Below are 27,500 nucleotides of genomic sequence, written 5' to 3'. Positions count from 1 at the left end.
AGCATAGCGAGAATTTTAAGTCGCGAACCATTGATGGTAGACATGCAGATAATTTAGGATACGTAAATTCTGTTGATGAGGCGCTTAAACTTATTGCGGAATTTGAAACAGGATTAACGACGAAGTTTTCTTTCTTTAAAGCTGTCAAAGGTTTCGGGAACATATATTTATATATATTTGATATAGCTCTTTAGCATTACAAAGCTTTGCTATCGCTATTGTGCATTCTCACTAGTTTGTCTAGTTCAAGTCCTCTGGCATGGCTTGGATGGTACCACAATCGTGGAATCTTTCGGGTTAATTTAATGCTTACACCTTCCTCGGACAGAAGTCACAAAATACTGGGGGAAGATGCATGAGATATTTAAGGAGCAAAAATTCGTTTTTTACTGGTGTGCCTTTCCTAATTTTGGGAAGGAAAGTGTTCAATTGCCAGCACGGCATAGATTGAACAGCTGGAGAGAAAAGGAAACGAAAAGATACAGAAGAAGTACTGTATATAATAATTTCTTTTTATCCTCAACCTTTGTGTTTCTGTCAACTATGGCTTGCTAATTTGAAAGGTCAAATACATGAATGGGTCATATGACATTGATCTCAGAATACTTTTATGACAAACGTGATAACAGTTCAATCTTGGCTAAATTGAAGATGGTTTAGAAGTTAATTGTAAGAACTTTTCATTAACATATGCTGCTGACAAAGGAGAAAATATATGCAATTCTGCATTTTTTGCATTCTATCAAGCAATCATATGTTTGCTCCTTATCACGCTATGACACTTCCGTTTTGTCACATTCCAAAAAATAACTTGAGAAATACACTGTCACTCATCTTACACTGTTATATTTACCTATTACAGAAGGCTGGAAACAAAGATTTTGTTTTCAAGAAAATAAGATTTCTTGTCCAAGACACAAGGAAGTTTGACTGCGAAGCACAGATAAAAATGTGAGAAATTTTATTTTTTTCAGAGAACAAGGTAGTTCTACTCATGTATAAACAGAACAAATGCGATTTAATAAATCAGATGTGCAGCATGACTCCTTTTCTTCCATCCCCACTCAAAACAAGCAAACACACCTATAGAGGTTCCAGTCTGGTCTGCAAATGAAAAGGAGGAAGGTGATCACTGCAAAATTAAGCATTAGGGTTCTTATTTATAACATATTGATTATTGTGTACTGATATCTAGAAATTAAGGTTGCAAGTAGCAGCCAGCTGAGTTATAGTTTGAGTTTTATCAAGTCCATTACTTTATTAAATTTAGAGTAACCTTGACTTGAGAGAGGAAAATTGAGGAGCTGTAATATACTAATCATCAATTAGGGACCACAAAGAAAAATTTATTTATAGAGACTTTTGAAGGAGAGGGGTAAGACTTGTGACAAGCTGGCAGACATATAGATAAACTTTACTGCTAAATGGGTTACAATACAAAGTGCTCAGTATTTGGATCAGCTATGGCTCAACTTAAACTTTGCTTTAGCTTCAAGTTTAATCCTTTGTGGTTTCCTTTCTCTGTGTTTATTTTTCAAGTTATGTACACAGAAGAACAGAAAAATGACAAGGAATGCTTTTGAATATCAAGAGGCTGGAATAAGCAAGAAACCAAAACTGAATTTTAAACAGTACAAAGTTAATTTGATCTTCCAATGTTATTTAATTTTAACCATAGAATTTGCTATTTAAATTTATCCCCTCCATTTTTCTGGGTATTGTGAGCAAAAACAAACAATTATCACAAAATGCATGGTATACAATGGTTTGATTCACCAATGTGGCAAAGGCCTTTCACTGTCTATCCATAAAAAGGGAAATAGTTTGTAAACTGTAAGACATTCTGCATGTTGAGTGTATACTTATTCATCCATGTGAAATTAAAGGTTACTTGAAATAAATGTGAAAGATTTAAAGGATTTTCAGACCCCTGATAACAATTACTAATGTGCTGATTTGTTGTACTTAAAGGTTATGATTTTGGCGGAAATAGTGGAAGAAATTTCTGGACTTGGAATTTTGTTGCAAATGTTTGTTTAAATCAGTTTAAGTCAGTTAAAAACTCTCCTGTTTCAAGATTACATGATTACCACACCAGAACCTTTTGTATTCTATATTATGCACCATGTTATGATTATGGTTTCAATAATAAAAGGTGCTGACTCAAGAACTTTCCAAAATATCTCTACATACAAAGAAATAGATTGTGGTTATGTACTCCAAATAGCAGGTCACATCAGTCTTCTGTAAGGAAGTAGCAGAAATTTCTGTGGTGGTTTTGGTGGATGGAGAGAAACATCCACCAAAACCACTTTATTCTATGTGTTAAGAGTTATGATAATCATTATGAACGTTTGGTCGGTCAGCAATTGTGCACCATAAAAAATAATTAGCCAGAGCACTAACTGCTAATTAGTGGTATAAATATTTTGTCTCCCTGAACATCTAACAATGGCTATAGATAAGATTTAAAAAATATATTGTTGATGGTTTTGGTCAAAGTTTTGGTGGATGTTCCCTAATGACATCCACCAAAACTACGTAACATCTAAGCACCTTTTAAATACGTGAAATATCTGCATAAAATTGCGTAAAATGTTTTATAATACTACAATCGAACAATAAATTTATACTTACCATTTCTTTAGTAAAAAGTTTTGACGCAATTTCCCAAACAAATAATACACTTGGGTCATCGGGATAAGTCGGCATGTTGTCGTAGCTTCATAATTTTTTTCCATCATTCCATCTCAGTCCCTCTCGACCAAGGTGGTTTTGGTGGATGGGATTTAATGCTGACCTTTGGAAATGAGCTTAGCCACCAGGCATTCAAAGACCATGCGTTATGTAAGGAAAAACGAAATGTCAGGTCATGTGAGCAGGAACCAGGATAATGAGGGGGAGGGGGGTGGAGTGGAGGAGGCTTTGAGTCAGGATCACATGGTTTTCAGGGATAACAGAGAATGATCAGTCTTCGTCAACAGCGTATAAACAGGTTACTATGAAAAAATCGACTGCAAATGAGGGAGTGGAGGATTTTTAAAATGCCAGCGGTAGTAAGACATTAGCGGTCAATTAGCAGATCAAATGGATTGGGGTGGGCTGGGAGAAGGTAATATGATCTCCATACGTTGTCATCTCTCGATATGCTTGACCTGGTTTGATGATAAATAATAATAACCAAAGGAACCTGTGAGTAAGTTGTGCATACATTACGTTTGAATGAGTTTTGAAGATAATTAAATTCCTCTTTGCAAATTTTTTTTTTCATTTTTACACGTAAACATAGTTGGAAATGATAGGAATTCAGAATCTTTGTGCATAAATATACCTAAAGGTTTGTTTCCTTCTTCTGATGCAAAAGTCATTATCTTTTCGAAATTTTCAGTTATATCTGGTTCTTGTAACAGAGCATCTGTGACACCTGAAGTTCTTTCTTCAACTTCACACCATCATCATTACCATTGTCTTTTCAGTCAGTCACTAATTGTTCGGTGTTATTATCATGTCTTTGAGTTGCTTCAGAAATAGTAATTTCATGTACAGGATCAGTTGAATGTATTTCAGCATTACCAGTGCTTGAGTGTGAGTCACTGAGGAATTCTTTCCATTCATTACTTTGATTTGCTAGAGCATCATTAGTTTCAGTAGGATTAGTAGGATCTAGGATTAAATAGCCACGCTCGCTCTTAGCAGATTGCATCAGCTGAAAGTCTTTCGCTTGATGTTGCTACATTTCCACCGCTAATGGAGGTTCCAATACTGTTTTCTTCGAAGTTTCTGCAAAGCAGCCGCAATCGACTGCGCGGTAGTTAGATAACGGTGTAATAGGTGACTAACACAGTTTATAGACTGTACGATTTTACGCCACTATCTGCGTCGGTGTATATATGTAAGATTTTAAGCCGTTAACTAACGGCGTAAAATCTTACAGTATATAATATGCCGAATGGAAGAAATTACGCCGTTAGTTACTGGCGTAAAATCATACACATATAATGTAAATTTTACGCCAGTAATATAATTTAATTGTATATTAATTTATTATAATTAATCTACCGACTGAGTTAGTAGCGTAAAATCTTACAGTATATAGACTGTGTTAGTCACATATTACGCCGTTATATACATACCATTTTGTGAGAATTTGACAAAAGCACCGATTATAAAGAAGAAAGCATCGAATATAATGGTGTTTGTACCAAATATGATAATGAAAAAAGCACCGAATATAAGGGTGTTAGAACCCGATGAAATACAGGAGTCACTGCAGAATACCCCGCCACACCGAGCCCGTTACTGAAAAGGGCTGGCTACGCAGTACGCAGTACTAGTACATAGCATTGCTGCGCCATTTATAATTTGTCCATTGAATTAATGTAATTCTTATTTGAATTAATTATTTCCTGGATACTGCGTAGCTGCTGGCTACGTGGAATTTACTTCGAGTGGCAGGGTATTCTGCAGTTAAGCCGAAATACATGCCATATATAATAGAAAAAAGTACCATAAGGCAGTTCTGGCGCTTCACTCTATGTTTCACGTATCCACGACTAAGAATGCTTCCCTTAAGTTCTGATCAATAATTTATTTACCCCGTATGTCTCGTGACATTCCAATGAGGAATAAAAATCTCGAAATATCGCGTGAATCTTGTTTTTAAAAAGCAGCCGTTAAGAGCAATTGATCGGTGTTCTCTTGATGTCTTGACGGCTCACATAATGGAGCTAACATGGTTTTTGTGGATTTTCCTTTGGAGTGGAACATTTTTGGTCAGCCGTTGCCATATCGGCTTATTTACAGCTGAGTAAGTGTCAAATTTGCATATTCTGTCCCCCTAACAATAGTCGTTTATACGCTTCGCGTATCCACGACTAAAATGCTACTCTTAAGAACTGATCAATAATTTATTCACCATATATGTCTCGTGACATCAGTTCCAATAAGGAATCAAAATCTCGAAAACATAATCGCGTGAATCTTGTTTTTGAAAAGCAGCCGTCGAAAACAGTTAATTGGTGTTCTCTTGATGTCTCGCCGGCTCACATAATGGAGCTAACAACGTTTTTTTGGATTTTCTTTTGGAGTGGAATATGTTCGGGAGGTATGTGAAGTCTCTTTATGCTTTGCAATCATATCTACTCCATATTTCGCCTTTAAACATAGCCTCTTATTCATGCAAAAATACCCTGTCCAACAGCATCGATAAAGTTTGCTAAACTGTCTATACCAAGAGCAGAAAGACTCGTAGGAGGCCTTGTTTGCACTGATGTTTTTTTTTTAACTGCACATGCCTTGGCAGATCCCTGTTGTTGACTTAAATAGACACTGCTCCTCGACTACTTAGCAAACTTCCTCTGTTATGAAAACAAATTGCAAGGTTGTAGTTTGCGCCTCTCAACTTGATTCTTGTGCAAATAGATTGAGTTGTTTTTAATTTAAGGGAAACAAGGTCTCTTAGAATTAAAATATTCAGCTGTGGTAGTTTCCTTTTGTAATCGGGGGGAAAGATGATTGTACAGGGAAAAAACAATTCATATTAGCAATTTCCACGAGTATGTTTGCATTCAGCAAAGGTCAAATTTTTGAAGTTGGGTGAATAGATTGTACAAGTACAAGTACAATCTGAGGAAAGAGACAAGTCACCATCCTAAAATAAACACTGATAGGTTCAAAAACACGTTTGTTAATCGCTTAATTTTTAAACATAATCTAGTCTTATAATTTTTATCTTGATTTTCTCTGTAATTTATATATATGCCTTCTTTTAATGTTGTAACATAGGATATGTGATTATTTATCTTATGACTTAATAAAGATTCAATAATTCAATAATAATAATAATAAAAATACCCTGTCTAACAGCATCGATAAAGTTTGGCTAAACTGTCTATACCAAGAGCAGAAAGACTCGTAGGAGGCTTTGTTTCCACTGATGTTTTTTTTTTAAACTGTACATGCCTTGGCAGATCCCTGTTGTTGACTTAAATAGACACTGCTCCTCGACTACTTAGCAAACTTCCTCTGTTATGAAAACAAATTGCAAGGTTGTAGTTTGCGCCTCTCAACTTGATTCTTGTGCGAATAGATTGAGCTGTTTTTAATTCAAGGGAAACAAGGTCTCTTAGAATTAAAATATTCAGCTGTGGTAGTTTCCTTTTGTAATCGGGGGAAAGATGATTATACAGGAAAAAAACAACTCATATTAGCAATTTGCACGAGTATGTTTGCATTCAGCAAAGGTCAAATTTTTGAAGTTGGGTGAATAAAAATACCCTGTCTAACAGCATCGATAAAGTTTGGCTAAACTGTCTATACCAAGAGCAGAAAGACTCGTAGGGGGCCTTGTTTCCACTGATGTTTTTTTTTTTAAACTGTACATGCCTTGGCAGATCCCTGTTGTTGACGTAAATAGACACTGCTCCTCGACTACTTCGCAAACTTCCTCTGTTATGAAAACAAATGGCAAGGTTGTAGTTTGCGCCTCTCAACTTGATTGTTGTGCAAATAGATTGAGTTGTTTTTAATTTAAGGGAAACAAGGTCTCTTAGAATTAAAATATTCAGCTGTGGTAGTTTCCTTTTGTAACCGGGGGAAAGATGATTATACGGGAAAAAAACAACTTATATTAGCAATTTCCACGAGTATGTTTGCATTCAGCAAAGGTCAAATTTTTGAAGTTGAGTGAAAATTGTAGAAGCATAGCTTTTTGTGGAGAGTTGATCTAACATTTTTAACGACAGGGAGGGTAAGTTTTTTGACAAAGTTGACATTCATTGTTGATTGCGTCAGCTTTAACGAAGACAGGAAGTGGAGGGACTTTCCTAATGAAACTTGTCGTGTGTCACAAAGCAGTCTCGTGATTTCTCAAACGGTCAGAATAGCCACATAATTTTGGTAATCATGGCAAGTGATAAATAGAGGGTGTGGTCTTCTCCTGCACCAATCGTTTGACAGCTAATCTGTAACAAATTGCGTGACGTTGCGTGGCGTGGGTTTGTTAATTTTCATGTCAAAGACAGTCGCGTTAAACAACATGACGGTAATCGGAAAGTTGCTATTTTCTTTTTTACTTTCCGCCTTAGTTAGCGCTCTTCTTGTTAAAATAATCATAATCTTGTTATATAAGCAATATAGGCCTTTATAAAATAATTCAAATAGTACGCGCGCTCTCATTGGCCATAAAACCATTTTACATGAGCGTATGTAAACACGGTTTTCGTTCCTCTTTCATTAGTTATTTTATAAAAGAAATGTAAAATGGTTTCCGCGTTTACATAGCCTGATGTAAACACTTGGGAGGTTGGGAGAACACTCGATAAGCTGGAAACCACTCCGCTTCGCGTCGGGGTTTCCCACTCTTATCTCGTGTTCTCCCAACCTCCCGCGTGTTTACATCAGGCTATGTAAACACGGAAACCATTTTACATTTCTTCATTATTGACAAGAAAAGTTGAATTCATTTTTGGTGAACACTCTGTCATTCATTCGTCAACCTGACTCGTCAACCTGACTCGTCAACCTGACAGAGTGGCGCAAAGGGCGAGTGTCGTGTCTGCAGTTGATTGGCGATATCAAACACAAGAAAAAGGCATCGTGTATAGTTACGTCTTTTCTCTGGACTGGACATCCTTGAAAAACAGTTTAAACTATAATCTCTATTTATTCATATTGTTCTTATTTATTAGAAACTATCCATGCCAAGCAGTGGTTTGTCTCAAGATACGATGGGACCTTTGAAAATAACTGCGGGCTCAATGCCTCATCGCCATGTAAAACTCTTCAGCAAGTTACTGTGCATGCGTATGATGGCGATATAATCAATATAGACGGTACAGGAACGTCACGTGACCCTTATCCGTGCCAAAACGAGAAAGGATTGGATCTAGCTGGTTTAGTTCTGCGCAGCTACAAGAGTCGAGCATTTATTTCTTGTAGGACGAATGGATTTCGGTTTTTTTGCGGCATGGCTTCTCAAGGGGTCATTTTAGAAGAAATCACCTTCGTTAACACTTCAATTCATCTCTTTGAATGTTCTTTAAACGTGGTCGCCTGCAGCTTCAAAAACAGCTCTGTTCCTACACTCACCTTGAAATATTATGAATACTCTCTGATGAGAAATGTTCAACTGAATGGATGCACCTTTCAGAACAACAGTGCCAGTGGTGTTACAATTTATGGAAATTCTTCCGTTGATTTGAACGTTTTAAATTCTACATTCGTCAGCAATAAGATACGCAGTGAAGGAGACGCCATACTTAACATGTCTATTCAAAACTTACAAGCAAATCAGAGCAGTATCAAAGCTAATTTTACTGATCTAAGAGTGTCACACAATTACTGTTCAGGTCAAGCATGCTTTCGAGTTTTTGCTGGCATAAACGGAACTGACTTAGTCCTCGTTATGGAGAGAGTACTTTTTGAAAACAATGTGGTTGAAGTAAATATCTTGGACGTTCATGGCTTTTCAAACGGTTACACTGATTTTAAGTCGACACAATTTCTAGAAAATACAGGCAGAGCAGTCAAAATCCACAATGGCGACTCAATTGACCTGAAAATCGAAAGATCGATTTTTTCTGGGAATGGAATACCTGATTCCAGAATAAAACCTGAGTGGAACTACGATGAAAGCAATGGAGGAGCAGTTTTAGTCGATGGATTCACACAGGACGCCTTGGTTTCCCTGCACGGTTCAAAGTTCAATTCGAACAAAGGCGGAAGTGGCGGAGCATGCGCATTTGTCAACATATTGCGGTCGCTCTTAGTGGACATAAAGAACTGTCAGTTTGTGCGAAACGAAGGAAGGTTTTCAGGTGGAGCTGTAGCTGTGGGAAGTTTCTCCAAACTACTCAATTATTCTGACTCGATATGTATTCATGACTCAGACTTCAGTGGTAATAAACTGTTGATGGATTCTTGTGGGGAACTTGATTGTGGAGGTGGCGCAGTAGCTCTGTACGTGTTACACATGGGTAACTTAGCAATAGTCAATGACACTTTCACAGATAACCGAGCGGAAGGAAAGACTAGCGGAGCCATTCACGCTGAAGTAGTCCGTCTGTATTCGGACGTGGAAATCCTGAACTGTGAATTTCTCCGTAATTGGGCCACGGAGTTAACCAGCACCCTTGCACTGTTCTTTCCTGATTCATCCCAGCCACGAGTAACTTTACAAAACCTGACATTTATTAACAATAGTGGTGACGTAAACAATTCTCTCATTACCAGTGTCACGTCTGACATTTTGATTAATCCTGGCAATGGCTACGTCGTGTTACGCTCATCTAAAATACAAAAAAATTCCGGCGGTGGGTTTCAAGTGGCCTTCACATCCCATGAGCGAAATTTGGGTGGCAATGTGAGTTTTGTTATGGAGAACACTTTGATAAGTGAAAATATCCACTTTTTAATGTTGATCCGCATTGATGAGCCAGCATTCCAACCGGTGTACCACTTAAAAAATGTTTCATTTGTGAACAATAACTGCAATACGGGTTATGGATGGAGCTGTATTCATTTAGCGGCCTTGAATAGTAATTGCTCGTTTCACTTGGAACAGAGCACATTCCTAAACAATCTAGGCCCTTCAGGAGTAATACGTATTGTTTCGTCGCCACTCGCCATATCCAATACTAAATTTCGGACGATCATCAACAACAGTGAATTTCGCAATAATTCTGGAGGTGATAAATGCATCCTTGAACTACTTGACGTTTACGCCACTGAAATTCAAAACTGTAATTTTACCGATAACTTTGGAGGCGTGGTTAGTTCGCACATACGCATTTTTCCAGGGAAGTTGACATTCTGGAATACCACCTTTTATCAGTCGGCAGAATCTCAAGTGCTTTATGATGTGGGCGGAAAGTCAAAAGATTTAGTGGCATTCAGTGGATTTTTGGCAGTAACACAATCTGAAAGCGTCCAAATTCGTAACAGCTCCTTTATTTTGGATCCTTTTAGTGCAGAAGGCAAAGCTATCGTTGTTGTTGAAGGAGCGGGAGAGGGTATCTTGGACGACTCTGTGCAAATTGCGTCACCAATCAACACCAAGCTTAATATGCGGAGACTACAAACATATACTCATCACGAAGGAGTGACCAAAGAATTGGTTTGGATCAGTACCGAGCGTTGTGCTGTGGGAACTTACAGTATCCGTAGAGGCAAACAGAGTGGCTACAGTGTCAAGGAACTAGTGAATTGTTATCGTTGTCCAGTTGGCGGTAACTGTTCATCTTCTCTCGCTGCTCAGCCCAACTTTTGGGGTTATCCTACAGACAACGACACCGTTACCTTTCAGCTTTGTCCAGAAGGTTACTGCTGTTTGCCATCTGTCGATAACAAATGCTCCTATGACAACAATAGCTATCTGCATTCCGGTTGCCAAGACAACAGGACAGGTATTCTTTGCGGACAATGTAAACAGAATTTCACCGAAGGTTTGTTTACAACAGAGTGTGTTCGAGCGAAAGACTGTACCCATGGTTGGTATTTGGTTGTTTTTTTCGCACTCACGTTATTGTTTGCCATGTATCTCGTTAAAATTCCCCCAGTGTTTGAGTGGATGGGAAAACAATTAACACGGTTAATTCCGAGAGGCGAAGAGGAAAGTGACCAAGAAAGTGTTTCTCCAAACTATGGCTTTTTAAAAATTATCTTTTACTTTTATCAAGTGGCTGGAGTTTTGACCGAGTCCTCATATGGGGTAAAAAATCTATTGAGAAATGAGATTGTCTTGCCCGTTACTAATCTTTTCAACCTAAAACTCTATGCCAATACTAACTGGAAGATCTGTCCTTGGCCGATTTTCACACCACCTATAAAAACAGTGTTCCACTTGGTGACAGTGATGACCATTTTCATCTGGATTGGAGTTATTTACCTTCTGCACAGCGGTCTAAAGAAATTACGCAAGCGCAGACCACCGCCAGGTGGTCCTTACCTTGGAGCTGTCCTGGAAATAATGTTGCTAGGTTACTCAGCACTGGCTGGTACAATAGCGCGATTACTCCACTGCGTAAGCATTCAAGAAGTGTTCCGCTGGTATTACGATGCCCAGTACGTTTGCTGGCGCCAATGGTGGCAGATAGTTGCTTTTGTCGTCACTGGCCTGTACTTGATTCCGTTTATATTCATGTTGTATTTTGGTTCGGTGCAACTCTATCGGGCCAAGATTTCATGGAAGAAATTTCTGCTGGCCATCATCCTACCTTTACTTTATTTTCTCTTTGTTTTGTATGACTGCGTAAAGAAAAAAATAACCAATAGAGCGGACTATCAAGAAATCCCTCTAACTGCCGGCTCAGTTCACGACGAAGAACATGACACAAATTCTTCCACAATTATCAGAGAGTCACTTCCTGAGGAAGAAGAAATCCCTCCAACTGCCGGCTCAGTTCACGACGAAGAACATGACTTAAATTCTTCCACAAGTATCAGAGCGTCACTTCCTGAGGGAGAAGAAATCTCTCCAACTGCCAGCTCAGTTCACGACGAAGGACATGACACCAATTCTTCCACAAGTATCTATGCGTCACTTCTTGAGGTTCTATGCGGTCCATTTACAAAGCCACAAGACGACCAATCAGACGGAAGGATCTATTGGGAGGGCGTTCTCATTGGTCGACGATTCTTAATAATTGCGTTTGGTTGCTTCCTGTCGGAATATGCGCTTATGCGTCCTGTGACACTGACGATCCTTTGCCTCATTTACTTGGTGTTTCACATATACCGGAAGCCCTTCGCCCAGCGTTGTGCCAACATCACCGAAACCGTCTCCTTGGCAACATTGGTCGTTATAGGAGTACTAAACGTGGGCCTTGCATCGGCAAGAAGTGACGTCAGCGGTATCAATCAACGGTATTTCTCCTTTCTTTTTACTCCTTGTAGGGAGTTTCCTTGCATGGGTACTCACGTCCCGTTCGTTACTCCCTTTTGGCAATTTTTTTTTTTTTTTTTTTTTGTACGTGTAACTTCTCGTTTATTACTTTTGTAACTCAGTAGAATGCCAATAAAATTAATTAAAAAAAAAAAAAAAAAAAGCGAAGTCAAGTCAGTGAAAAAAGCAAAGACACCTATCTGTTCACAACTATGTCCAGTCGAGGCACTTAGACGTCAAAACTGATTTGTATTGATTTAATGAGGGTTTTTCTTGAGAAAAGAAATACAGAATCCGTTCAACGTAATAGTTTGTTAGGGGTTGTAACAGCTAATTTTTTGTCTTGCTGGTGTCACGGGGCAGAGGGGAACCAACAACCGGAAGACAGTGTTTTTATTGTATGAAGGGTTTTCATAAATATAACCTAAATTTTTACACTGCAGTATAACGGTGCAATGGACTGTGACATAACTAAAACCCAAGACTGTGTCATTTCACGTCAATAAAGACAACACATTGTTTTTTCACTGCCTTGAGTGACGCACAAGTCTGCTGCAAAGAGTATTGAAGTTCAGAAAATTGACTTTTATCCTGTAGGCATCACTAATTTTCCACGAGGGACACAACATACTGAATTTCCAATGCCTTTATTCTTCCACATATGGAGAAATTTTAAGCCATAAATACCGCATTCAAATTAATCTTACAATAAAATATATGTATATATCATTAAAGTTTTTCTTAATTTTATACATGGAAATATATGAAAATTTTATACACCTTTTCTCTCATTCCACTCTTACGGCGTTACGTATACAAAGGAAGAGATATTTTAAACATTTGCCTGACACAAGTCTTCGCGATACATTACATCGTCAGATCAAAAAAGTATTGCGTGACACTTAAACAGCGTGACACTATATCCAGCGTTCAAAGACAAAGCTGACACGATGAGTCCGGACGCACATAGTTAATGTAAGAAACAATTTATTTAAAAGATATTGGACTGTCCAGTTGACGTGAACTCAAAGGAGGCTTACCCGGATAGTTCTTCACCACGTTCAGATAACACTAAAAACTACCACTGCTTGAGTCAGGAAAGTCTGTCATCTCTTTCGCAGGCTTTTTGCGAGCTGAAAGTTACCATAAAGTAAAATGTCACGCGACGCTTTTTTTCCCCTTTTTTTTTAACGCAATTGCAAGGTTCCAAGGTACATTGGCCTTCATGTGGTAACAAACGAAATCAATTGGCATAAACCAAGAAACTCACTTTTCTTGTATGCGTTCCATATCCTTACAGTTTTGTCCCAAGAAGCGGAAATATACTGAAAGAATAACGTAAGGTAACGGTTCAATAAAAATTGAAAGCATACCCAAGAACATTCAAAATTTGACATGCGAGGGGTCTAGGGCCTGAATACCATGAAATTGAGGCAAAGAATTCTTAACCTCATTTCCACGCCAGAAGTTTGTACCCTATTCTCAAAATCATACCATACAGTTCCTAGCGAGCTAATAACTACAACCGTAAAAAAAAAAACTAATACCTGACTCCTCTCAGGAATATGAATAATACATCGCACAGAATCGCTGTGTCCAAGATTCTTCTGCACAATCTTGCGTGTGTCTGGATCATAAACCCTGGAAATGAAACAAAAAAAATTGGGTGGCATTTGCCCCTGTAATTTTGCTGCAACATTCGTCACACACTCTCATGGCCTGTTTGCGTGACACAGTTCCGACACTACAAAAAGACATCCAATATGTTTCCATTCCTTGTTTGCGTGACAACGAACGGCCACTCTGACAAGATATCTTTGTCATACATGTCACGAAATCTTTACCTGATGATTTCTTGGACTCCAGCCACAATACAGCCGTTCACTTGATCAATACAAAGAGCTGAAACAGCTCCTTGAGCAGTGAGCACCACATCGCACCCCATTCCATCTCCTCTCTGCGATCAGCAACAACATCAAAAGTACAAATAAATCAGAGCGGTTTTCGATGAACTATGATAATCTCACAACCAGAGTAATCGCAATAGCCAATCAGCACAAAGGAAAATATCACAAGCAGCCAATGAGAACTCAGAGTAAAAACATTTAAAAGCCCTCACAAGCAGTTGCCGAGTCGCCATTGATTTAATTTCGCGCCTTGTTGATTAAGAGAGAGTGGGGCGAGTTTTCAAGATCAGTCATAGCCCTGGTTTATTATGTGGCAAGGTAGTCCTGAGGTAAATCTCGGCGTTCTGATTGGTTCTTAGCTGGTCGGGATTTTGCCATACGGACCTTGTCCACGGAAACGGTCATAAGCCGTGTATTTTTGCTCCAAAAAGCCGGCAATTTCAAATCAAACAAGTTTTTTTTTGCGAGTGCCATACATCAAACCACTTCCATACCTCGCTTGCACAAGCCGTACTGGGGAATATTAGCCCTCAGTCGTTTGTCACGGACCTCGCTGCACTCGGTCCAAACTGCTACGACTGCCTCAGGCCAATATTACCCAGTATGGCTCTCACACCCGGTCAGTAAGAGGTTATTCCTTTCACACTTACTGGTGCTCCATTGCACCTGCTTCAAAATATACAGTTTCAAGATGTCAGTCACACAGTACACGATGACCTTACCCAGATACGAATAGTTCCATCTTCTGAGCCCGTGATCCATTTGCTCAACACAGCATTCCAGCGAACCTTTCGACAAGTAAAAAATTCTTGATCACACAAATAATGTCGTCGTAAACGCTTAGCAGCTTGATGACTCGAATAACTATACTACATAAATTTTTTTTCTGCAAAAAGATTAAATATAGTTAAGAAGCAAATGATACGTGTTGGAAATCATTACGCGATGCATGTTCATAAAAACTAAACCCGTACCCTGAATACACCATTGGAATAAACGCCAAGACCGAGAGGAACCTGGCAACGAGTCTTGATTGAAGCGTTCTCACCTGTGTAACTTCAGCCTCGTGGCCCTGTAACACCGCTGACAAAGTCATTTCTGCACCGCGGTCAGAGAACTGTCTAATGTACACCAACTTGTCAGACGAAGCATAAGCGAACTCATTTCTACAGAGGGCAGAATAACATGGATACAAAGAACTTGATATGCGCAAAAAGGCTGTTGTCCAAAACTGCCCAAGTGTTTCATCAAAAAAGAGTTCTTCTAAGATGTCCCTAACACTTATAGAGGCGGTTCGAAAGCGCCTCTTTGCCTCCCCGTTAGTCCTCTTTCCTCCTCTAGGGGGGGTACAATTTTTTGCAATTACTCATTATACCTTACCCTTGCCGTGTTCCGCTGACAGCTGACAATATGTAGTCCTAATCTAAAATTACAATATTTTGACACTCTTTTGGCCTGGAACTTAGGCCTATCAATTGGGGTCCAGTGCAACAGTCAAAACCCAACATTTCTCCTTCTTTCCTTTCCAGCGTAAAATGTCAGCCGGTTCCTCGCCCCAATCCCCGGTGACCAATTTACATTATAAACTCAATCGATAACACTAAATCATCCGATCCCCGAGAGTCACCGAGGTACCTTGAGGTACTGAAGGATAAGACTGACTCCTCTCTTCAAATGAAAGTTTGCCGTTTACTGAATCGAGCGTTGAATACCAAGTCATACCTTTCAGCGCTGTACGTTAGGTCCATAATGATACCATCGGAGGCCAGCTCATCGCTCTCAAGGGCGCTGGGATCAGTGTTGCGGAATGTGTCGTGAAAACTATACAAAATGCAACGTAAAATTTCGTTTTACATCATGTTGATAACTTTCAAAGAAAAATGCTAGGACGACAGCAAATAGCTTGTTAATCTTGACAAGTAGGTATAAGTTAGGTATAAGCATTAAGTGAGTTATTTTGGAATAATTTTAGGGTTAGAAGTTCTAAACATAAGGGAATATTGAATGATGTGAACATATTTCACGAGTCTTACCATGATGCTTCCAGGTCCCACAACAAGATCCGTCGATCCCAGCCAGCACTAAGCTGAAAGACGAAGAAAAGATTAAAAAATAAACTGAACTGTTACGGTGCTCAAGTGCATAAGTTCCTACTTCATCAGTACTCTAGCCTGTTTCGGGCGTTCAGTTGATAAAGCGAAGCGCGAGAGTAAAACGGTGCAATAGAAGCGGCAAGGTGAAAATGTAAGGAGGTTTAGATTGAGTCGCATAATATACGCCTGTGAAACTTTTTGACAAAAGTTTGTTTCAGTAGACCAGAATCTGTTACACCTCAATGATTGGTCGTTACACGACTCATCCCAAACATTTTTTTTCCATCTGACCGAAAACCTCGCGCCTTTTATCGCTCAGCTGTTAACATTATGCCCATCGAGCTCACTTTTATATTTACTAACTAAACGCCTCGAACATGGTTCCGCTGCTCAAGAATATTCTCTCTCTCAAAGGCGCCCCGCTGTGTAACAAAACTGTCGTTCAAGAATGCTATCTTGAATAGATCGGAAAATAATCTTGAGGATTGCTTAAAGCCTTAACCTTACTCAACAGTTACAACAAAATGAATCTCACCAAGTATGTTGTGTTGTACCCAGCCTCTCTCCCCACAACAGCCAGCCCGGTTACACAGCTGGAATGTTCTGTGAACACGTGTTTACAAATGAATCCTGCCACCCTATTGGTTACTGAATCGTGCTCCTTAGAGCCCTGTTAATAAACATGACACATAGTTAGACAGAGTAAGTAATTATTTGGAAACAGGCTCTCAAAAAGTTATCCAAACACAAACAAGCAAAGCAGAATATCTGACAGATCCAACGCCTATTATGTGAACACAGCAAGAAGAAATGATCAGAAGGGAAGGAAAGCCAATTTGCGGGTCAAGAATACTAATATCAAAAGTTCTGCTTAATATGTGAGAAGTTTTAAATATTGTTACCACTTATCTACTTATTAATTTATTTGTTCAGTTCGCCAAAGGATACAACAAGTAATGTTAAGATTCTAGGTGACGTAGATATGGGTGGTAAATAAGGAATATGTCATTTAGTTACTGTGAGAAGACAAACTGTAAATGCTTACAAAACTAAGATCTAACTTTTTTTTATAAGTATGTCGTGTGGCTGAATAATGCGCAATGAAAAAATAGAGCTGCCCATGATACAATTTACGAATGGAAGATGTGCATCTCTTAACCTTTTAACTCCTGTCGCTGACCAGCATCTAATTTCTTCTAACAATAAAACCCCTGAATTACACAAAAGGTCCTGATAATGAAGGAAATGATCATCAACTGAAAAAGCTCTTGATTGTCAAAGAAATTCTCCTTATCAGCACCTTAGGTGATGCAAACAAAACAGTATGGAGAATATGCATCCTGAAGTAAGGATGTGAAAGGCTTACACGTACCTCTACATCTTTTTTCACAGGCTTGAAGGCCTTTTCACCGAGCAGAATTGCGTATTTGTAAATAAGATTTTCGTCTGCAGGTCTCATGTTTTCCAGAACCTTGACAGCGTCCTCGTCAAAGCCCCACACATCTGTTCAAACAAAAGACACAGCTTTAACCACCCACTGTCATTGTAATCTCAAACCTTCAGGAAGAAAATTTGCACAGTTAATCGCATGGGGCCGACAAAAATCAAACAATTAATATCACGCCTGTCATCAAAAGTTACAGAAAATTTTACAAATTCTGATGCTAAAAAAGATACCAATCCCTAATTTTACGAGGAAGCATAACTCTACTTGTTTATAAGATAGAGGGTGATTTTTTTTTTCATTAGGAAGGTCACTTTCATAGGAGGACTTTTCAGTGTTCGGTTAGCGTCAGTGAACCGTAAAACGCACGAATCAGCCGAACGGACTTTTATCTATGCAGAAAAATGCCAAAGCAACGAAAACAACCCTACTGAAAAACATTCGCACACAATAAAATTATAATACTTTTAGGTCAGGTCAAGACTATCTAATGTTTTCAATTTCATGTAATTTTACCCGTGGTGGGTACCCTGGGTGTTAAACGGTGTGACCCCAACCCTCCTCCGCTAAAAACATCCAATCCTCACCCTTGCATTTACTTACAAATATTATTGTCTTCTGATGCCACTACTAATAAATCAAGGTTCTCCACAAAAACGGATCTCAACAGGGAAATGTTGCTGGTGTGTTCAGAAGCAGACGACATCTGAAACATTAAAAGGAATTTAAGACACAAAATTGTCAAGATAGAGAGTCTTGTGAGAGCTCTTTCTTGGTGAAAATTGCGTACAAGTTTCTTGTACATAAAATCGCACAATCTTAGAACCAACCAAGCCACCTGGCGATTTTCACGCCATAATGACGCATGTGTACGCGCGTACGTGCATTTTGGGCGGGAAATCTTTTTACCTTTCAATATTTGCTCTCGTATGGTTAACTAAAGCATCTATGTAATGACTGAAAACAATACGAGTACCAAGGAATTTGTAAGTGACTGTTGTTCAGTTCGGTAAATTACTGTAAAGTTTTTTTGTGGCGGGTATCTGGAGAGATTAATTTTCTTTATTCACTTATAATCAAAATACTGTCATAAAACTACTTATAACAAACGCAAGATAGGGTCAGATAGGGTCATTGTGTTGTGTTTCTGAGGCAAGACAATTAATTCTCACCACACTTCTCTCCGCCCAGGAGTACAAATGAAACCGAAAAACTCACGATGGACTGGCGTTCAATAAGAGCACCTATAGTCTTAGTCGCTTCATGCTTCTGACAATGGGATAACCTACACCAGGATTGGTCTTACCAGCAAGCTTGACTTTAAACCTCATTTTAAAGTTACTTGTAGGATATATACCTGGTTTATAGTATTTAGGAAGGAAGGTCTCGGCCTGTTTTCACCACTGGCACTCCTGTTTGGACTGCGCCAATCGAACTTGGCCGCGATCTGAGCTGCTAAGCGAGACTTGGCTTCACTCTGTAAGAATATCTCTTTGCTGTAGACGAAAACACACAGAACATGGATATTACACATCTTATGACGTCAAGACCATTTCCGGAGATTACACGAAGACTTCCGAGGTTTCCTTAAGATCGACCGAAGAGTTTTCGAGTACATCATGCAGATTTCTGTTATGAATAAATACGCAACACAACCATGTGAAAGGAAAATCATAGAAGAGCTCGAATGATGTCCAGTGATAGCGCGATGGCCTCTAATGTTTGTCAAGCATCCCAGAAATATTGAAAAGTCACAAAAAATATTACTTTTAATAGAATAAATCACATTTTAAACATGTGGCTCTTACTCGAGTCTGACAAAGAAAAAAATAAACCGATGAACAAAAATTTCGTTAAATATCTCCCTTTTTGTAAATCTATCTATAAATCCATTTCTTCATGAATTCATTAATTTCACTTCATTTTCTACTCATTATTCATTCATTTATTTAAGATGTTTTTAAATTTCGAGTATAACATTCAGGGAGGGGAGAGTGAGGATGATCTTTATTTACCTGTACATGAAATTGTTTGACTGAAGTCGTTCCCACTTGGACACGTGACCATTACTACCTCCACTGAATATCAAAAGAGGAACTTTCCGAGCTGGAAAAAATGTCGAAAAATAATGATATAAGTGACCTAGCATGGCTAAGAATAAGCAAACTTTAAATGTTACATAGCATATCATGTGTAAGGTATGAGGGAACAAGTTTTCTTGTCAGCACCATAGAACAGTTTGGAAAATGTGCTAACTGATTTTTGGGTGTAAAGGGTTAATTTCGTCTGTAAGTTTGTACGTTGTCGAAAGTTGTTGACATCTATAGAAGGATGTTTTTTTTCGCCTCGACATCAGCACGGGACGAAGAAATTTACTGAGCCCCCTAGGAGGAATCGAACCTAAAACTATCAGATTCCGCGTTATGATGCTCTCCCACTGAGCTGCAAATTACTCCTTCTTGAGCAAGGTTACTGGTTTCATCTTTTGACAAATATTAGTTCAGTTGTTATCCACAGAAAATATCAATATGGAACGCGAAATTACGTACTGTAAGTAAGAGACTCCATTGCACACTTGTTCTTTAGTGTTGTTAAACATCCAGATGAATTGTACTTCCACACAATCAGATGTCGTCTGCTGTTTGTTCCTGAAAGATTTCAAGTGTTTAATCATAAATCATATGCACCACAACTCACAGAGACACCATGGCCAAATGGTTAAGACACTACATATTTGTAGTCTGGGGGCCCTGTGATCCTAGGTACAAGTCCTCCCCTTGCCGTGCTTTTTAGGTTGTTGGAACAAAGTTGTCACGCAGGAATTAAAAAAAACAAGCCCCTCTCCCCTCCAGTTTGCTTCTAAAGCATAGCTGATGAGAGGGGGCCTCGTGGTGCATTTGACATCCCCTTGTCAAGAAAAAAATGATAACTTATAACAAGAAAACAACCTGGCATTCCCCTTACTGCCAGTGAGCTGTCACTTCAAGACCTACCCCCTTCCTCAAGAAAATCCTTTCCACACCCTAGCTCCTTCCACAGTAAACACATCATTTCTATTGGGTTACTCTTGACAATTTGCCACCAGTCATGAATAATTATCAGAGATTAAGAGCTCAGAAACCCAAATGGAAACAAAGAAAATCTAAACGAAAGTGATTCTCACAGCTCATTTTTCACTAGAGTTCAGTAGCTCACAATTTCTGACAATCTTCTAGAGTCTGAGTGAGTTAAAAGATATGACAGGAACTGTGCAGAGCACCTACCTATTACATGTCCTAAGTCAGAGATATAGTGAAACAATACCAAAGGAAAACTAGAAAAAAAAGATGAAACAAATTCAAGATGAGTAAACACCCCACAAAATAACGACCAGAACACTTTCACCAATACAAATAAATTGTTCTTAATTGTATAAATTATATACATTTTTATCTGAAATTTGAGTTCTCATGACAGTGACATGTAATTGAACCTCTTAACTTTGCATTAGCCTTTTACACTCTAATATCAGCAGACAAATTCTCCATACTGTTCTCTATACATTTCCTAAGGTGCTGACAAGGAGAATTTCTTGAATAATCAAGAGCTTCCTTATTTGGTGATCATATCCTTTATTCTCATGACCTTAATGTTTTTTTCAGGGGCGATATTGTAAGGAGAATTTAGATGCTAGTCACTCTTAGGGATCAAAGTGTTAATCTCTCCTACCCATTACTTTCCTCATCTTGAAACGTTCCTATGAAATCTGTCACCTGCAAGAGATGTGAATCTTGTTCACCTCAAACATTTTCATTTCACTTCAGCTTGATAAAATAAAAAGGTTGTGTAATAGCATATTAACAAGGTGTTAATGAGTAATTTTACAAAGAGAGGGGAGGGAGGGGAGGAAGAAGAGGGAGGGAGGGGAGGAAGAAGAGGGAGGGGAGGGTGGGACAAAGTGAAGGGATAGGAGGAAGTGGAGGGAGAGGGCAGACTGCTCTCTGGGGATGACCTTTCCTGTCTTTATGAGAAATATTCAATTAAGGTGGCTCATAGCCATTCTTGCTTTCATCAAGTTATAACATCAATTCTTTAGTAACAAACTGTAAATACTGTCACAATTCTAACATCCTTTGTCTTCTTGATCAAGTTGTAAAGACAAGCCCAATCTTTAGCAAACAAGTATTAATCACTTTTTGACATAATAGGTGACCATAGCAACACTATAGTCTCTTAAAACACCCTTAATTTCAACCTAATGTAATTCACTAGAGTGAACCAGGTGACCCCATTTTTTATCTGAAAATCACATATGGTATATGACAATTCATTCTTTAACAAAAGTGCCACCTTTAATTTTGAAGATTTAAGGTGACTCTGAACCTTCTCTTGAATTTTACTTGTTTCACAAAACCATTCAAAATATCATGTGTAGTTACTTTGAGCTGTCCAAAAGCAAATAATAGAATTGTATCACTGACTTACATTTTCTCCTGATTTTGGATCATACATAGCAGCTTCAGCAGTGCCTGCTGCCACCCAGATAGTCTTGATTGGTCTAACATAACAGACTCCAGTAACTGCAGTACTGTAAACAGCAAAACAGTCCAGTAAACAAAAAATCAGAGACATTAAACTTTATGTCAGTCGCTGTTTAGATACAGTTATTTTTTTCTGACAGAGGGTATCTGGTAATAATGCAAAATAGATGTACAAAGACTTGCTTAAGTACATATCTGGTTCAAAGTCAAATTAATTGACACCACTTAAATGTTTCTGTCAAAATCAGGATCTTTGAAAAATAGGTGATCCTGACACTCCTAAGTTTTAGTTATTTGTTAAAAAGACAGTTTCTAAGAATAAAGAATTCATCAAATAGGGGATATTGTTCTTTAATACACAATTGAAATGAAATTCTCAGTAAAGGCCGACAGTAAAATGTACCGTCATCAGTAAGAAGAATTCATTTTGTTTTAGATCTTGTACCTGAATCCATCAAATTTATGCATGACTTGTCCATCTTGAGACCAAACTTTAACAACTTTATCAAAAGCACCACTTAACACCCTGAAAAAATTCAACAAAAAGGTTGCTCATACATTGTACATTCAATAATTGGCAACAACTGCCTTTGTTCAAACACAACCAAAATTAGATAGGTCACAACTCTTATTCAAAATTAAAAAGTAAAATTGACAAGATACCCAAATTGATTCCCCATTTATATATACAAAGTCTGTAACTTACCATGTATTGTTGTCTGAGTCTCGTGCCAGGCACATGCAGATTATTCCTGCATCATGTGCTTTGTTAACCCTGAAAAACAAATTTGCAGAAAGTATGACTGTAATAATCTAAGCTTGTGTATATGCCAAACATTTAATTAATATATGCACAGAATCTAAGCCTGCAGTCATAAGCTATGAGAAATTACTGGTGATAAATAACATCTTTAAAGTGTTGCTAAATATCCATTTACTTATTGCTCAGTGACCTGACCAAGTCAGGAAAAAAACCCAGAATCTAAATTGTGGTAAACTAAGTTCATTTCCTTATTTAATGAAATTTTTTGGCCAATAACTTTGAACCCTATTTCAGAGTCATATCATGTTGAAATGTCACAGGTATGTAAGAATGAGAAAACCTGAAATTGTTAGCATCTAAAGTACAGAAAGAAGGGAGCTACTATTTATCATGGTCTAAATGCTTAAAATTGAATGATTTTCAAACCTTACTTTGTTACAACTGATAAACTCTTGTTTCCTTTGTATGAAAAAGTGGAATCGTAAACAACTAACTTCTGGTCATACCTGTAAAATACATTGATGAAACACCTACAATCTGAGCCAACACTGTCTGCCAACTCTGATACTCAAAGACTACTTTGCAGAATTATGCAGTTTGGAAGATTGAAAAATAGCATTTAACCCTTCACACCCTAACATCAGTTAGCTGCACTTGATTGATATTCTCCATACTGTTCTGCATATATTTCCTCAGATACTGACAAGGAGAATTTGTTTAACAATCAAAAGCTTTTTCAGTTGGTGATCATCTTCTGTATTCTCATAACCCTAATGTGTGATTCAGGGGAGATAATGTGAGGAGAAATAAGATGCTTATCACTCTTGGAGGTCAAAGGGTAAAAAGATCAAAGTAGGGTGAAACTTATTGGGATTATATGTTGTAATTTTTCAGGTGACTACACATTTCAACAGTCCACCTGTCAATATAGTTCTGTAGTTTGTTTGTCAAAATTAAATTTAGTTTACAATGGAGTTATAGGTTATGAAAATTTCAATCTTAAACTACATCCTTTAAAATGTATAAAAATTTACATATCTTCTGCGAAATCTTCCTGTGTTTTTGAAAAGTCTAACATTTCTCTTTCTCTAGGTAAACCTCCAGCAACACAGGTTTTGGCTTTCTGTAATGTTAGTTAAATGTCATTCAATCTAAACATACCCTCCACTGTAAACTCTTGATTCGTGACAAACTACACATTTCACAAGATCTGAATGTTCCTTACAGACATAGGCTGAAAAAGATATACAAATTAGTAGCTGAACTATTATGAAGAACACTAAACTTAAAAAAGATGTTACTTGTCTCACCATGAACAAAAGAGAAAGAAAAAGATTTAAGTCCTTATCAGGAATCAAGCCCCAGACCTTAGCATTCTGCACTTCCATGCTTTACTTCTGGGCTACAAGTACAGAGAACTTGAGGGAGAAAAAGGCTGTCAGCAGGATCATATGTGACAAATCCTACGCAATGCTTTAAGGATCAGCAATGTTGAAAGCATCATGAGTGTAAATAGAATACAAAAAGATAGTACTTTTTAATAACATGATTTCTCCAAATTACTGTCTAATATCATAAATGTACCAGCCTACCCTTTGTGTCTATTACATGTCCAATTTCTCTGCCTGAAATCCAAAATGAATGAAAGTATTATAGCTAGCAGTAAGCTTCAATCAATATACTTAATTAAAAAACGAGCAAAGGAAATACCCACATACCCGCCCTTAGGAGGGTCATAGTCATAGTTTGGGAGGTATCAGAAGGGGGGGGATAGGGGATTGAGGAAGATGGGTACATGAAGGGGAGATGGAGAGGGATGGAGGGGTCATGGAAGGGGGGTGGTGGGGGATGGGAGATGGAGGAGGAATGGAAGGAGAGGGGGATGGAAGGGGCTGGGGATCTCAAAAAGCTTAATAACTTTTTAAAAAGGAAAATTAAAACATCCCTTCCAAGAGTTCAATTGAGGTGAACCAATTAACTGAGAGGGAGGGCTTAAAGGGAAAATATCTGGTTTTGGGTCACGACTTACAGACTATCAAAGCACTAGCAGGGCTGAACAGGCCAGATGATCATTCATTTTCTTCTTATTCATAAAATTACCTGGATCTCTCATGTTGAATACTTGGACTGTTGAATCCACAGCTGCAACTATTTGGTTTCTCCTTACATTCCATGCCATGCAGTACACTGGAGATCCAATCTAAAAGAATAATCATTGGTAAAAAATTCATTAAATAAACAAACAGCTCTCTTTCTCTGTTTACCTGCTCACTTTCACTCCTGAGATATCAAATACTAATTCTCTCTACTGTCTGTCAAATCTCTCTTATGATGTTAGTTCTGAGAAATTGGAGTTAAATAAATCAAATAACATCCACATTTGATATCTTCAAATTCTCATCACCTGTTTACTTGTCAATGTATTCATACTGAAGGGAGAACTCACTGATTGATCACCACAAGGAGTCAGAACAACTACCTTTTAATTTTTTACCACTTTGACTCTTTGCAATATAATTAGACATAAATTATCCTCAAATATTTCATATACTGTCAGGAAAATAGGTAACATTGATTAAGAACATTATCAACTTAAGCATTTTGTTTGAGTAAATAACTAGACTCTCCTAATCAACCAATAAAGAAAAATCTTGCATGATTATCATTGAGGAAAATAACCTAGTTATGTACAGCCCCATTACCACTGATTTCCCAAAGACAGAATGTTGAAATACCAGTGGAAAAATTGACTGAAAAACTATCAACTTACATCTCATTGTAACATTTATTTCTTTATAAAATAACATGCAAATTAGTTGATAAAAAAAAACACCTTTATTATATATTCAAACTTACTGGAATCCTATCATGTACTGCACCTCCAGAGCCCCAAGCTATAATAGTGCCATCATTTGCTGCCGAAAAGAGAAGTTTTGCATCTCCCCTGTTGAAGGAAAACATTATGGCATATTATGAATTATAATAACTGTCATGCTACACTATTTTGATTGGTTGAGTTCATACTCTGACAGTGTTTTTCCGTGAGGTTATTCTGTTATGTTAAGTGCTACATAAGTGCAATGCATATAGCAAATTGTAAGAACTTTTTGACTGAAAAGTAGCATGACCCTCTTAACAATTGAGATCATGCAAAAGTTGATCTTGGTACTGACCAGAATAAAAAGCTTGTAACCCAGCCATCATGTTCACGAACAGAGCGAATAATTTTCCCAGGCTCACCAGTGGAGTAGTCCCATACTTTGATCACTCCATCTACAAACAGATGAAACAAACACTGATTAACTAAGTGATTTTGTTATAAACTAATCACCAGTTCTTATCTGTTAACTCTGCAAACAATATAAACATTTTGAGACTTTAAAACTCTCTCTGTTAGAGCAGGTGTTAATCATTTCTGGAGTGGCTACTGACACAGATGATTAAGAAAGCTCATTCTCACTGGCTAGGAAAAATGAGTGATTTAAAGCAAAAAATGGTGCAATTTGTGAATAAATTGCACTGATGAGAGCCAATCAGATCACAAGGATCACCCATGATTTCAAAATGGGTGTAACACTAGAGATAAAATAACTCATGAAAGTTTAAATTGCAGTTTACCCCCATTTTACAGCCCATGTAAATCATATTTGGATTATTATAGGTTATTATTATAAATGTAAAAAAGTATGGAAAGTAATTTTAAGGCTGTGATATGATGAAAACACACAGGAACATTATCTGCCTGTAGTGGTAGCTTATTTGGACAGGGGAATATATATAACGGCGTAATATGCGACTAACACAGTCTATATACTGTAAGATTTTACGCCACTAACCCAGTCGGTAGATTAATTATAATAAATTAAAATATAATTAAATTATATTACTGGCGTAAAATCTTACATATATACATATATCACCGACAAGAAGAAATTATGCCGTTAGTTATTGGCGTAAAATCTTACATATATATTTTGGACAGCATGTTTATCCAGAGATTGGTTTGAAAACAAAACAATGAACTGCGCTGAAAAGGATAATTACAACTCCAAGGTAGATTAAGTCTAAAAAAAGGTCACAATTTGAAGTCATATCGTATTTAAAGTCTATAAAGAAAGCAGCTTAGATTGACATAACTGGCTTCAGTGAAGCTTGTGGGGCACCAGGCTCATCGGTCGCTAAAAAAGCATTTGAAATTTCACCAAGTATCGTATTTCCTGTCATACTACCTTCAAATCCCACAAGAATCTCATGTTTCATCGGATTGTACAATAGCGCTGTGATCGTTTTATTGTGGGTATCTTTAATCACCGCTAGCTTCTCCATCGCCATCTTCAACGAAAAGTTAGAGGAGCACCTCCACTAATTTCGTTTTTTTGCCTCTCTTCCTATACCAATATTGTAAATAACCAGTTTGTAACACAGTAGTTATGTGAACAAACTTTGAAAAGGACTGCGAAAACGGCAAATGTCTCAACCAATGTGTTTGGGAATAAACTATGAGCAGTGGCTCCTTTTTAGTAAAGTCCATCTCACAAGTCAAACGAAATCATTGGGAAAAGGATTGAAGTTAGCATGTTGCACAGAACTCTGGGATTGAGGTAAACAAGAAGCAGGCCTTACTGACATCTTTCGTTTAACTCGCATGAAAGACCTCACCAAAGAGGAAGAACTGCATGTAGTCCAGTCTAGGACTGTAGCTACACTCCTTGTGATCTAATTTTGGACCTCAGAAGGGCAACAAGGAACCAACAGTGGCTAGACACAATAAAGACTTCTTTGCATTCTTTGACTCCATAGACAGGACTCTGACAGTAATCTCAGGGAGGGATGGTATAGTGGTATAGTACATGCTTCCCTAACACCACTGTTAACTTTGGACCTTGGCAGTA

General features: G+C 38.0%; 4 protein-coding genes across 5 annotated transcripts in view; 2 read left to right on the top strand and 2 right to left on the bottom strand.

The window, feature by feature from the left end:
* Positions 1–27,500, top strand: part of LOC131775649 (uncharacterized) — a 56,944-nt gene that overhangs the window by 12,977 nt on the left and 16,467 nt on the right. The gene's annotated exons all lie outside the window — the stretch shown is intronic.
* Positions 4,942–12,133, top strand: LOC131792252 (uncharacterized). The gene is made up of 2 exons (XM_066168497.1): positions 4,942–5,104; positions 7,689–12,133. Exons 1-2 carry the CDS (start codon positions 5,050–5,052, stop codon positions 11,996–11,998), a joined length of 4,365 nt encoding a protein of 1,454 aa, XP_066024594.1. The 5' UTR covers positions 4,942–5,049; the 3' UTR covers positions 11,999–12,133.
* LOC131775644 (uncharacterized) overlaps positions 12,586–27,500 on the bottom strand; it is a 15,726-nt gene continuing 811 nt past the window's right edge. Inside the window, exons 2-27 of one of the 2 annotated variants that reach the window (XM_066168501.1) lie at positions 26,838–26,996; positions 25,782–25,881; positions 25,465–25,552; positions 24,709–24,808; positions 24,201–24,233; positions 23,770–23,842; positions 23,040–23,114; positions 22,552–22,620; positions 22,291–22,371; positions 21,790–21,892; positions 21,034–21,077; positions 20,589–20,638; positions 19,875–19,973; positions 19,341–19,431; positions 18,683–18,821; positions 17,929–18,031; positions 17,254–17,384; positions 16,417–16,551; positions 15,822–15,874; positions 15,511–15,609; positions 14,837–14,954; positions 14,511–14,576; positions 13,726–13,838; positions 13,429–13,522; positions 13,152–13,206; positions 12,586–13,014 (exon numbers count right to left, since the gene is read on the bottom strand). In XM_066168501.1, the coding sequence (XP_066024598.1) occupies positions 12,953–13,014; positions 13,152–13,206; positions 13,429–13,522; positions 13,726–13,838; positions 14,511–14,576; positions 14,837–14,954; positions 15,511–15,609; positions 15,822–15,874; positions 16,417–16,551; positions 17,254–17,384; positions 17,929–18,031; positions 18,683–18,821; positions 19,341–19,431; positions 19,875–19,973; positions 20,589–20,638; positions 21,034–21,077; positions 21,790–21,892; positions 22,291–22,371; positions 22,552–22,620; positions 23,040–23,114; positions 23,770–23,842; positions 24,201–24,233; positions 24,709–24,808; positions 25,465–25,552; positions 25,782–25,881; positions 26,838–26,940 (2,277 nt within the window). In that variant the 5' untranslated portion in view covers positions 26,941–26,996 and the 3' untranslated portion in view covers positions 12,586–12,952. The remainder of the gene's footprint in view (positions 13,015–13,151; positions 13,207–13,428; positions 13,523–13,725; positions 13,839–14,510; positions 14,577–14,836; positions 14,955–15,510; positions 15,610–15,821; positions 15,875–16,416; positions 16,552–17,253; positions 17,385–17,928; positions 18,032–18,682; positions 18,822–19,340; positions 19,432–19,874; positions 19,974–20,588; positions 20,639–21,033; positions 21,078–21,789; positions 21,893–22,290; positions 22,372–22,551; positions 22,621–23,039; positions 23,115–23,769; positions 23,843–24,200; positions 24,234–24,708; positions 24,809–25,464; positions 25,553–25,781; positions 25,882–26,837; positions 26,997–27,500) is intronic. The other variant, XM_066168502.1, reaches the window with a different exon arrangement.
* LOC131775656 (COX assembly mitochondrial protein 2 homolog) overlaps positions 27,370–27,500 on the bottom strand; it is a 3,778-nt gene continuing 3,647 nt past the window's right edge. The window contains exon 3 of the mRNA XM_066168504.1: positions 27,370–27,500. This exon is cut by the window's right edge and continues 941 nt beyond it. The gene's annotated coding sequence lies outside the window, so the exon portion shown is untranslated.

Source organism: Pocillopora verrucosa, chromosome 6 (genome assembly GCF_036669915.1).
Source record: "Pocillopora verrucosa isolate sample1 chromosome 6, ASM3666991v2, whole genome shotgun sequence".
In the NCBI taxonomy this organism is placed as follows: Eukaryota; Metazoa; Cnidaria; class Anthozoa; order Scleractinia; family Pocilloporidae; genus Pocillopora; species Pocillopora verrucosa.
The sequence above is the reverse complement of the archived record's forward strand: the minus strand, read 5'-3'. Positions and strand labels throughout refer to the sequence as shown.

Coding starts and splice junctions, on each gene's coding strand:
- LOC131792252 (XM_066168497.1), top strand. CDS start 5,050: ATGGAGCTAACAACGTTTTTTTGGATTTTCTTTTGGAGTGGAATATGT. Junction 5,105..7,688: donor GAGTGGAATATGTTCGGGAG/GTATGTGAAGTC, acceptor CTTATTTATTAG/AAACTATCCATGCCAAGCAG.